This window comes from Pteropus alecto, unplaced genomic scaffold, assembly GCF_000325575.1.
Source record: "Pteropus alecto unplaced genomic scaffold, ASM32557v1 scaffold177, whole genome shotgun sequence".
Classification (NCBI taxonomy): Eukaryota; Metazoa; Chordata; class Mammalia; order Chiroptera; family Pteropodidae; genus Pteropus; species Pteropus alecto.
This window is the reverse complement of record NW_006442207.1, coordinates 3,841,628-3,854,768: the sequence shown is the minus strand read 5'-3', so window position 1 is coordinate 3,854,768 and position 13,141 is coordinate 3,841,628. Positions and strand designations below refer to the sequence as shown.

General features: G+C 42.3%; 1 protein-coding gene across 8 annotated transcripts in view; it reads right to left on the bottom strand.

Annotated features, from left to right (window-relative positions):
• ABLIM1 (actin binding LIM protein 1) overlaps window positions 1–13,141 on the bottom strand; it is a 256,869-nt gene that overhangs the window by 126,687 nt on the left and 117,041 nt on the right. For all 8 annotated transcript variants that reach the window (XM_015596345.2, XM_006920840.3, XM_015596347.2 and 5 more), the window contains one exon: window positions 6,429–6,563. In XM_015596345.2, the coding sequence (XP_015451831.1) occupies window positions 6,429–6,563 (135 nt within the window). Of the gene's footprint in view, window positions 1–6,428; window positions 6,564–13,141 lie in introns of those variants that run through there.

The following is a 13,141-nucleotide window of genomic DNA, read 5'->3' as shown; positions in this document are numbered from 1 at the left end:
TATTAGGGGGAACCTATAGGGAAAGGCTGAGGAAAAGTTCATTTGTATCACAGACGTATACTTGAAGGTACCTCACAAATGACACTTCCGTCACAGAGAAAGGTGACTCAAGCCCTTCTGTATGGCTTTAATGTGGACAGAAAGCTTTTAAGGCGTTTATCGCATGTCTCTCGGTTGATTTTCTTAAGGAATCCTACTTTTGTCCTCTGGCTCTCACTCAGATGATAATACCTCTCTAGACACTATTAAAATCCCTTCTCGGATTAAATTACAGAAACAAATGACCAAGGCACGGTCGGTTCTTACAGGATACTTTTCAAATCACAACCAAGACCTCACTAATTCAATGGAATTAGCGGCAAATCTCACGACAAAGAAAAAGGTTTGACTACATTTACGTAAGTGCAGTTTTTCTACTTTTCAGTAGATGTCATGGTTTTGACATGGTCCAGTCAAGTCCTAAGATCACACTGAAAATAGCCTCGTCACTTCAGATGCAAATCCAAACACACCATCAGGATCCGTGTTTCCCAAACTTTCCCAAATTCACTCATATACCGCTTCACTATTTTTTTTCTGCCATAGTTTTGACCTACTTATTCTATTTTCTTAATTTTTTTTTTTTTTTAATCTCAGTTTTATGAAGAGCAATAATTTTTCAAGGCAAAAATACTTCTGGGGGACTTCTCCCCTATATAAAGGATCTGCAGACACAAATACTAAATACTAAATAGTGTAATTAAATTTGAGCTTTGATATCACTGCCTGATCAAGGCCCTAGGCCTGAAAGCTGCTCTCTCTTTGTTATAAAGACCTTCCGCTTCATGAAATTAAAAGATTTTTTTTAAAGGATTGAAAAGAGAACGTCTTTTTTTCACTCTGTGAAAAATGCTATGTCCAGGAACCACAAAAGTCAATTTCTTCCTTCCCACACATAGAAAGACGTTGATTGAAATCAAGTCTTAGTGACCTGGATTTAATAGTTTGGAAATTATGATCTATAACTAGTCTGTCACTCAGTGATAAACATTTCATTCATTCATTCAACAAATATTATTAATTGCCTACTGCGAGCGGCGAGCTACCCTTGTTCTAAGGACTGCTGATACAAACTACCTGCCCTGTTGGTGCCTACACTCTAGTGAAGGGAGATAGGCAACAAACAAGCAAACCACAGATAATTTAAATCGTATATACGTATTTATATGTACACACACAGAGAGATACACATACACATCTGTACCTATCAGATGGTGTCGAGGATGACCTCACTGGTAAGTGACATCTGAGAAGACCTGAAGGAAGTGAGGGAGGGTACCAGGCACATGAAAAGCTTGTCAGACAAAAGGAACAGTGAGTGCAAAGATCCTGAGGCTGTTCGGTGCTTGCTTTGTCTAAGAATGATCAAGCAGGCCAGTGGAGCTCAGTAGAATGAGCCAGGGAGTAATCGGCGGAGTAATCGTGGAGAGGGGCTTTGAAGTCAAATTAAGGTCTTTCGATTTCACTCTGAAGAACTAGGAAATTTTTTGGAAAGGTGACAGAAACTGACTTTTTAAAAATTTTTTTTTATTTTTTTTATTTTTATTTTTTAGGATCACTTTGGCTGTTGCATTAAGAATAAACTGCAGGGGGAGGCAAAGGCAGATGCAGGGAGACCTGACAAAATTATTAATCCAGGTAAGACAAGATGGTGGCTTGGAGGAGTGTGACATCTTTGGGACAGTTTTAAATGGGCAGATTTTGTGCACACTATGAAGATGGGGATAACAGGATTTGTTGGTGGATTACTTGTGGCATGTGAGAGAAAAAGAGGAGTTGAGAATGACTCCAAGGTGTTTAGTCTGAGCAACTGGGAAATTAAGACTGGAAAAGAAGAAGGTTAGGAGTAGAGATGGTGCTAGTAATGAGGAGTTTAGTGTGAAAAGCCCACTGACGGTGCTAAGAAGCTTTTGAAGAAACAAGTATGGATTGCAGGGGAGAGAGAGGTATAGAGTTGGTAACTGTCAGGGTATAGATGATACTTAAACTATAAGACTGGGTAAAATCACTAGAAAGTAGACACGGAGGTGAGGTCTGAGCATGGGGCACTCCAGGTGATAAAAAGAACCAGCAATATGACTGGTTAAATGCTTGCTTTAAAAACGCTTGAGAAAATTTTCAGCTTTCTCCCACCTCTATAGTGTAAACACTCCCGTAACCTTTGTTGTAACACATTATTGTTTTAGAAAATTTTGTTGAGTTGGGTGAATTTCAACAGTCTCCTTCTCAAGAAACAAGCTTTCATGGATATGAAGTTAGAGCTGTCAAGAACTGTAAAGAACCTGAGAATTTCCCTGCAGACTAACAAGTTAACCGGCCCCAGTTTTACGGATGCCGGCAGGAGACATGAAACTCCTGGGTCAGGAGCAAAAGAGTTTGTTACTCACAGAACAGCAGGTAACATCAGCTTCATATTTGTGACTGTTTCCCCATTTTCCCCAAACCCCTGAGAGGCAAGAGAAGTAGGCTTGGCTGGATGCTGCAATTGCAGTGGATTTGTGTCATAGCTCAGGACCCCGAGCTTAGAAATCCCAATCTTTTATGAGGAGCTGCCAGCAAACCTGCCCCAGGGGTAGATACTATCTTTACGATACAAGACTGCAAACGAATCAACCCTCTAGTTTAGTGGGAAACACTATCTCTATCTTCTAAGGCTGTTTGCTGTACAAACATCATTGAAAAGATAATTTGGAACAAAAAAGCTATCGGTGCCTCTGCTCACAAGACACCCATGGATAACTATCTGCCAACAAAAGTAAAAATTATTAAGCAGTATATTTTGGAGACTTTTTGAGCCCTTATTCTGTTCCAGTTTAGAATTCAAAACCTTAACATTTGAAAAACCTACATTGTACTTATTTGACTAGATAACACTTTAACAGGCTACAAAATTTAAAAGAAAATATTCAGGATTATCTTTTAGTCAACAAAAGATGGTATGAAAGTGGTTTCTCATTTGCTTTAAGAAGAGAACACATTTGTATCACATTTGTTTTTCTTTTATCCCGGTTAATTCCGCCTTTTACTCAACTTCCAAATGACTAAGATTCTCTAATTAGTTATTAAAAGTCTGAGCTCAGCTCTTATGGGATATAAGAAACTATTTCCATTTTACTAGTTTTATAAATTTTCTACTTGAGTTCCCAAATAACCCGCATCTAGTCTGCCTATGCAAACCCAGACGACAAAGCTAAGGGTCTAAATCAGCATAAAAAACTAAGCAGCAACATCTTAACCGAGAGCTGCTTACCCTCGGTTAAGATAGCCTTCAGCACAGTTCTCTTATCTGTTATATCTGTTGGGCAGACATGTAGCTCTGTAATCATTGATGGATACCTTTACTTACATTCTTTCTTTTCAGAAGATCATGTTACTGTCTAGGAACCATTTGAGGACATGCAGCATAGTAAGCACTTGATAAATCTTGTTGACTAAATATAATCTTGTTGACATGACATAATATTCATTCATGTTCCAAAGAAATATATGGTTATTTTATATTCATTCATTTCCCTTATTCAGCACCTACCATGTCAGTCGTTCTAGGCACCAGGTATACAGTAGAAACAAAACAGACAAACATCTCTGCCCTCAAGAAGCTTACTGTCTAGTAGGGGATAAACATAAATGAATAAAGTATGTTGAATAATGGCAAGTGTTAATGAAAAAAAGATAAAGCAGAGAGAGGTGTCATAGAGGGAGAAGTTGAAATCTTACACAGGACAGTCCCTGAAAGGCTCACTGAAAATAGAAAAATGTGCTCAAAACAGCCGCCTTGTGTTAGTGACGCTTTGGGAAAAGGAAGAAGAGGATTTGTGTCGAGTGTGGAAGGAAGCAATGCAAAAGTCAGCACTCAGAAAGGGAGACCAAGAATTTGGTGCTGGCAAGAATTTGGAGTAAGAGGGCACCACAAGAATGCAAACCTCGAGGAATCTCTAGAACGGTGCTGTTCCTTGCTGCAGCTACTCATTCACTACATGTGACTATTAAGCACTTGACATGCAACTAGTCCAAATTGAGATGTGCCATTAAGTTGGTATGAAAAAATTTTTAAAAAGTCAAAAATCTCAAAAGTTTTTATATTAATTAGATGTTGAAATAATAATATTGTGTATATAGAGAGATAAATAAAATATATTATGAAAGTGGACTGCACCCGTCCCTTTTTACCTTTTGAATATAGCTATTAGAAGATTTAGACTTACATATGTGGCTCACATCATATTTCTATTGGACAACACTACTCTAGAATCTTGGGGAAAAGGCATGAACTTGCTAGAATTTTGGGCATGAGGAACTTAAACTACTTTCTCTGGATATTAAAGAAAAGGGTCATCCCAGAAAGCTGGAGATATAGACAATAGACATTAGCAGATTAAGTATGACAAAATACAAATTTACAAGAATGACATTTATTGTAGTAAAGTTTTACTAAGTTAAAAATAATTCCTACACTAGCAAGTGCTCTCAAAAAACAATGCAATTTATATAAAAATTCAACTTTTCAGATATACATTGATAACATGAAACAAAGTATATAGTATAACCTTCCAACATAAAATAACTGACATTCAGTCCTTAAATCTAAACTAGAAAATAAAAGCAAACATGGAAGCTTCCACCCCACAGATAAATTAACATGTCTTCTGTACTCTGCTGTTCTGAAGACTGACTACCTGCTCCTGAAACTAACACTTCGTACTTTCAACTAGAAATGCAAAATGCAGGGCTGCAATCATTTACAGATTGTATGTATTTCATGCCAAATTTCCCCCTTGAGCCATGTCTCAGGAAATTTATGAGCAAAAAATGAAACGAAATGTAATGCCTGACTCTAAGTTACATCTACGAACTGGATGTAACCAGGAAATATTTTTTCTGGGCTGTGCTACCTAAAAAGCTCTAATTAAGTACCTCTGGGATCTATGTTATATACATAGGCGGTTATGTGTGTATGGAATCTGCAAACCTCAAACCTGGGGAGATTTAAATATCACAAAATCTAGTCTCTTTATGTTACATTCAAGAACTCGGGAGCTGCAGACAAGTAACTTGGCTGAGATCACAGAGCTGCTTAGTGGCACGGACAGGACCCAAGCCACACAGAGTCGCAGCAGAGTCAGTTCCCTGGGTGTGATCCTGACGTCTCCTGATAATCGACTTAGATTGTCTGAAAACGAGGGATTTCTTGTATTTACTTGTAGGGGGCTTTCAGAAGGCTTAAAAAATCTTTCTCTATAAAATGCACATTACAGCCTTCTGTAATCTCTATCATGCTTAACAGGAATTAAGCTCAGGCCCTCCCTTTATCCATCTTCTCACCTGAACTATAGGCTAGTGCTCTTTCTCCTAAAAAGTTTATGCTCAGTGAAAGAAACATCCGTGGACATCAGAAAAGCCCCACCTCTCCTTTTTTAATGTATTTGAGTGTCTCTAGGCAGCCTGGAGTCTACTTGACAGCCCACGTGGCCACGGATGACTTAAGATGGCAACGCTAAGCCTTTGTACCCTAAAAGGCTTAAAATGAAACAGTTTCCAGGGGTGAGGGTGGGTACCATATGCAGAGTCCCGAGAAAGCTATACGACAGGCCCATAGCCTTGTACCTCTCCCATCTCTCTCCCTCAACCTCCCTCAACCCCAGCCTGAGCTACCCAGAGTTGTCCTCAGCTCAAGTAACCTATTTCTCAAGTAAACACACAGAAACTTACTCTCTCCTTTTCTCCCCGACTTAGCCAGGCCCTGGCTCCAGAATAACAGGTCAGCATATTTCATACTAAAAGGCCAACAATTATAAACCCCAAAAGGGACGCTTGTTAATGGAAATCAAGCTCAAACTGGTAGCTTCTTGGATGGGAGGTATTTTTCTGGTTGGAGGTCTTCCAAGTGTTCTGGTTTAATTCTTACTTCTACACACACACACACACACACGCACGCCCCACAGAAGCTTCACACACACACACACATACACACACACATGCACACGCCACACAGGAGCCGGTGACTAAGTACTCGATCTTACAAGTCTTCCAGCCCTCCTATAAATAATGGCTGTTGGGACTAGGTTACCTGTGGTAGGAGTCCTTAGCTTCATAGGAAAATAAATATTAAGTACAAAGCAAAATGGGACTTTCACTGCCCTTCCATAATCGGTCCCGTTCCAGGGTCAGGGACATGGGGAGCATCCAACGGCCTGTGTCCCACTGAGGGACTCAGGTACCCCCTTGAGCCTAATCCAATCCCAAACTAGGGAAGATAAGCGATGCCTGGGCTTTTGAGCACATTCACTTATCATCCGGTGACCTGTTCGGAGTTAGGGGGTGAGGTGGACCCCAGGCAAGCACTGTCTGTGACGTGCCACCAAGCCCGGAAGCTGAACGCGCCACCATACCTTTGCAAGTGAAACATTTGATGTGGAAGTGTTTGGTCTGGACCCGAAGCACTTCGCCCTTGCATGGCTCTCCACATTTATGGCAGTGAATGACGGGCTTCTCGGCTGGGTGGTGAGGCTCCTGAGGGTGGGCCACTGAAAGAAAAGCAGCGAAAGGCCTATGTGAGCAGAAAGCGTTCCCACGGAGGGGCTTCCTTCACGGGCATGCACAAATATCCCCAGGATTTTGGTACTGAATGAGCCGCATAATGATTCCATAAGTGTGAACTGAGCCCCGCTCCCAATGCCACAGTCATGGGATCCGCAGATAAGTGAGAAAGTTGTGGTTTGAACAGTCCAGTAGGGAAAACGCTGGGCTTGTTCCTGGGGGGAGCCAGCTGTTCTCATTCTTCCTCCCAGACTTCTCTAGGGTGACATAACTGGGTCATTAAGTATATGATCTTGTTTGGCTCACTATTTTGTAATAAGTATTTGTAATACATCTTTATCTTGATTTAGAAAGCAACTTGTGGCGAGCAGTTCCCTGCACTGCACATTCCTTCAGGATGGGGACCATTTCTTACCGTTCATTCTTTTCTCCTCATTTGTACTTCTTCCTTCCCTCTGCTCCTCAGAACAGAGCACGCCGCTCATGCACCCAAAGATTTAGTAAACGTTTATTTACCTATTAGTATGCACTGGCTAGTCTCTCATCTACTCTGCCAGGGTGTCACTCCTGATCTCACCTGGCAACTCGTTTAACCTGCTGGAGGCCCATAATGAGCTCCTTGTTATGTGCACAGTTCCTGATACACACACTGCAGGCAGGAATTTTTTAAAAAATTAAACGGTAACCGCATGGCTTTCTCGGAATCCCAGTTTCCTCCCCTGTAAAACAAAGCGGGTCGGACAAGAGAATTCCGAAGGTCTTTTCAGGCTCTAAAATCATGTGATGGGGCTTACAGGGACTTTCTCTCTGTTTCCAGTGTGGAAATAGGATTTACAGCGCCCCGCCCCCTTTACAAAGGGCTGGGACAGACGCGAGAGGCCCCTGTGGCCTTAAACTAACCAAAGGTCTTCATGCAACTTGCAGTTCCTCCAGTCAGAGAAGGCGGAGGCACTTTTTGCTATTAAGTTCTTTTTCTGATTTAGGTCATCAAAGGAGGAACCGTGTGATACATAAAAAACGTATTACGTAAGTAGAAATAGCTACGTGAGCACGATATGGGATAAGAACAGCGAACCTAAAATTAATTAACCAACACAAAGGACAAAGATGATTTTTTTTTTCCCTCAAACAGTAAAACCGGGTTGGGCGGGGGAGCTGTGGGCAGATCTTGCTGAAACGTAATTTAGACAGGCACGTACAGAAGGAGCTCCCGCTCACTACCCGCATAATGGTGCATTGTTTCTCTCTGACCACTACAGTGTTCTCATTTCACCTAGAAAGAGTCTGAGCAAGACAGTCCAAATAATCCATTACCAGCTAAATTTGGAGAAACAAGGTTCTTCTTGTGAGATTGAGACTAGAAGCAGGTGTAGTTTCAGGTTAAACACCTGATCGAGTTCTCTGAGCTGGAACCCCAGTGAGGGTCCCGCAAAGGTACCAGCCTTGTGATACACCTGCATTTCCTTATCTACCTGCTGGGATCTCTCTTGGAAACCTGTGATAAAACAAAGCCAGTATTATCTAAAGGAATTAAGGAGGGGCATCCTTTCCAGATCTCTAAACAACCACTGACTTTGTAACAAAGGCCAAACATCTATTCGCCTGGGCATTAAAAAATAGTTTCTCAACAATATAAGCTTCAAGTGCTAGTGTAAATAGTTTCTCAACAATATAAGCTTCAAGTGCTAGCGTTTTTTTGTTTGTTTGTTTGTTTAAATAAAGTTAATTTCTGCTTTCTATAAATGTTTTTTTTTTTTTGTTGTTGTTGTTTGTTTGTTTAAATAAAGTTAATTCCTGCTTTCTATAAAAACAGAGGAAAGTAATATTTACTGAGCATCTATTAAGTGCCGGGTACAGGGCTAGGTGCTTAGACATAAGTCATTTTGTTCCATATTCTCTTTCTTTCTCTCTCTGTCAGGTGGGTAATATTGTTCCCATTTGACAGATGAAAAAATAGAACCCCAGAGAAGATGAACAGCCTGTCCGAGTAACAGTAAATGGAAGCGCCAAGATCTACACACGGGACTTTGTAGCTTCCAAGCTCATGCTCTCCTAGGTTATCTGCTTAAAGCAGAAAATTGTTAAAAGTCAGGTGATGATTGTTATAAGTCAGCCAATTATTTATTTAGCCAAGCTCAAGTATAGTTCTAAAAGCAGCAGCTAGGACTCGGCTTACAAAGGAGACACTCACAAGCATATGTGATCGTGTCACCAGCTGGGCATGGTGCCCACATGGTAACCTCAAGGTGGCTCTGCCTATCTCCCCAATCTGAACCCCCCACCCCCACCAGTGCCTGCCACGTATTAAAATGCAGATTCCACATCCCCACTGAACTGAGTCGGGGATGTGTCGTTTCAGTGAGTCCCTCAGGCGATTCTTAAGCATATTACAATTTAAGAATTATTTCCCTTTAGAATTAACAATATGGGTAAGCAAGAGAGAGACAAGAGTCAGAGCGAAAGGAATGATCCAGAAGACCGTCCTCTTCAGAAACCGAGGCGAACACAGTGGATCTCTTGACTATAAGGGAGAAAGCATTTTGGATTTTGGGGTAAGAAGCTGCACTGCAGGTTCTCTTGACACTTGAATTTTTTATAGCTAAGCAAACAAGCCATGCTGAGTAATGATGAGTGAAGGAAAATATCACTTCACTTCTTGGCTCTTCCCTTTGTCTGAACAAAAGTGCCAGTGCAACGGCCGGCACCAGCCGCAAAGGTCAGGATTGGGATCAGCATCTGCGTTTTGCAAGCATTTCCCTTTGGAAATATATATTACACTGCAAAGTCCTCCGTGCCCAGAGATGGCCTTCATTTCACCCTGAGATGAGCAGAGGCTCTGTCATGTTTACTTGGCTTTCCATCATCCATCAGCCTAGGCAGACATACAACAGAACAGCTCACTTGTGAAGGAAAGGGCCGTTCTTATTAGAAAATAACAGAATCCAAAGACCGAAAGAGACTCAGTGTTTATTTCATCCCAACTCAAATCAGCGTAGACAAAAGAATCTCTCTCCCTTTTAAAGATCAGTAAAGAGGTTCGTTTAACATGACAGCTTTTGGCACTTTGGTTAATACCAAATGTATGTTCCTTGGCTCAATTCTACATTTTTTTGAAATATGCAGAGTCAGTTGCAATATAGCAATGACATTAATTCCTCATTCCTCTTATCTGCCAGCTGGCTCTGTTGCTAATTTTTACTTGACCATTCCATCTTTCAGAGCCTGGGTGGTCCCTATGCATTCTACTGATAGGGAAACTGAGGCCCAAAGAGCTTACATTCCTGGCCCAAAGTTACCAGCAAGTTCTTGGCAGACATACACTTAGTACTCAGGCTCCCCAACTCCTTGTACTGTAGCAAATGGTCCGTGATTTACCCTGGGACTCGGGCAGGCATGGTTACAATCTTCCACGGCTCATCAATTTGTTACTAAAATAATAGTACAATGAAAATCAAAAGCATGATTGCACACATTCTGAATAACGAGGAAATACATATGAAAGACTCTTCAGCCAAGAGTCTATTTGCCTGAAAAGGTAAAGGGATTCCTGCACTGCAAAGTATCCAGTTTGGAAGGATTCTGGCTACAGAATAAATACACAGATAAAACAACCTGTTGCAAGGCTGAGAAGCTGCACGCTGTCTCACAGTCAAGTGAAGCATGTCACATCCCTGAAACTCAGTGCCGGACAGAATCTAAAAGTTCCATATTTGATGCACTACTTTTGAAATGCCTGTTGGATATCTCGGGTGATGAGACTGGAGAATTGAGACCATTAACGAAATCCCAGTAACCTTCAGTGCCCCCAAGCAGAAGCCATTACAGGCTGTAAGAGGAAGGCCACGAAGATTAGGCAGGGCCATTCCTTCTAATCCAGAACCAGCCTCATCTTGCCTCAGCTACCTTTCTGAGGGACAGACCATGGAACTAGACCACCAGAAACCTAATATCTGAGAAAGCATATTTGAAATATAAATCTCCTCAGCAGGTGACTCTCACAAACCTATGACAGAATACTCAGTGTGAGTTAGAACTTGCTCCAGAATATCTGAAATATTCAGGATGTCCCAGACAAATTCTCCCTCTCAGGTGTCCTGATCTCTCAACCCTCCATCAGCCTCTGAAACTACAGCATGCTGTGTTGATGGCTTTCAAAGCTCTTACGTCTCACCCACACAAGAGCTCTACGAGGTAGGAAGAACAGGGACTGTCGACCTCGTTTTACAGATGGGCAAACAGACTCAGAGGAACAAAGTGACTCACCCAAGGTGACGGCCAAGAAATAAAGAGTTGGCAGCAAACTAATGCAGTGCTCCTTAGACCCAAACAATCCCCTAATCTCTGACGCCCGGAACCTTGTAGTCATCCTTGATGCCACCCTCTTTTTCATCTCCCACTAAATGCCGTCCACTCTCACATCCCTTAGTCACCCCTTCTCTCACCAGTGAGTCCAGCCTTCAACCCCTTTTTCTCAGATTGCTGAGGATTTCCTACTCCCTGGCTCCTTCTTCTACAAAGCAACCTGCGAAGGGTAGTCCACTCCCTCCTCCTTAACTGAGGGCTGCGCTTGGTGACTTCTTTCCAAAGAAGACAGCGTGGGAAGGAAGGGAAAGAAACTTTACAGTGGACAAATCTGCCAGATGCTCCCTCAGCCAGGCGATCGAGGTCAGCTTCAACGGTGATAATCACGTGGACGGTATGGACCTTTGATATGTCGTGAAGGCAGCATTTTACCTCTGTGATCTTCCTTCCAGGAAACCCCATAATCTCAGCCCAATCATAAGAAAATTCTCAAGTTAAAGGACATCCGACAAAAACCTGCCCAGTACCCTTCAAAATTATCAAGGACATCGAAAACAAAAGGGGAAAATCCTCTTTTCACAGCCGAGACGACTAAGATGGCATGGTGACTAAATGTAACGTGGTATGGTAAATGGGATCCCAGAACAGAAGAAGGAAATAAAATAAAAACTACAGAAATATAAAGTATGAACTTAAGTTAGTCACGTATGAATATTGGTTCATTAATTGTAAAAAAGTATCATGTTAACGCAAGCTGTTACTACTACGGGAAACTGAATGTTGGGTGTATGGAAACTCTGCCGTATCTTCTCAGACATTTTCTACAAATCTAAAACTATTCTAAAAAATAAAGTTTATTAAAATAAAAACAAAAACAGAAAAAGTCCTGTAGCTCTCTCTCTCGGTGCGAATCCATCAAGTCTAAAGTTCTCTGCCTAGCTTCAGAGATCTTCCGTAACACAGCCCACACTAGCCCTTTAGATATCTAGGGAGGAACCACATTCGTGGAGTGCTTATCACTGTGCTGAGTGGCTTTGAACTCAGACAGTACAACCCTAAAGAATGCACACTAAAACGCTCTGTGTCAACCCCCGCTTTGGCTGGGCCCCTGACCGCTTCCTGGTCCATGACCTTCATGTCCCCGGTGCTGTGGCTGCTGCCGTGTGCCTCGCCTGGAATGGCTTCTCTTCTCCTCACCCGTCCAGATCAAACCAGACCCACAGGGCCCAGCCCAGGTCCTGGCTCTTTTCCGAAGCTTTCGTTTACATTGGTCCAATATTTCATTCTCCCCCAAGTCCTTTCGCACCAAATACCTGTACTGTCACTGGGCACCTCATTTTCTCTTGTTCTGTGTTGATTTCGCTTTTGTTCCACAATGCATCAGTCCTGGCCCTTCAAAATCGTAAACTCAATGGTCAGTTCCTCCATATTTCTGGGATACTTCTGATTTCACATAACAAATGACCCGAGTTGTCATTTCCGTACTCCTTAGTTCAATACCCCTAGTGGGGCATCTCCCACGCGAAGCTTCAGAATCCTGAATGGATGACATCTTTGTACATAACTCCGTTTAGAACACCCTTATATATTATTGTGATAGGTACCATTTACTGAACACTTATTATGTTCCGGGCACTGTGACAACTAATTTATACCCACGATCACAGATAATCCTCACACATGCCCTTATGGAAGGGCTGTCTTATTACTCAGTACTGGAGTCCTTGGAGGACTCTAAGACTGAGTTGAATACCTTGTTCAAGGTCACACAGTTAAGAACCAGTCTGCCTCCAGAGCCAACGCTCTGAAGCACTGTGTAAAGGGATTTCCACAAGAAAGTCTTACCCAGCATCGAAGGAAGTCGCGCTAACGCAGTGTACCGAGTTCTGATTACACAGCTCAGAAGCAGGGAACACTCAGCTGCATCATAGTCCCAAAGGTAACACCTGCTAGTAAATAAGCAGATGGGAAATAACACTTCGAATATCAAAAGAAATTATTCCAGGATGCAGCAATTTACGGGAAAAGAGCACCGACAGGGTAAGGGTGAGGCACCAGGAGGAGGGCGCTCGAGGATGCACCACTCTGAGCAGACGCTGAGGCTGGAAAACTCTCTGGTTGGGATTGGTCTGGATTTGCAGCCACCAGATGATATTCTGCTGGTAGGGTTGGCTTCGGCTTAAAGACTGGACTCGTCTTCTCCTGCGAGTCTATGTTTCAGAGAGAACGCTTCACCGCCGAGGGGTTTTCCTGTGCTTCCACC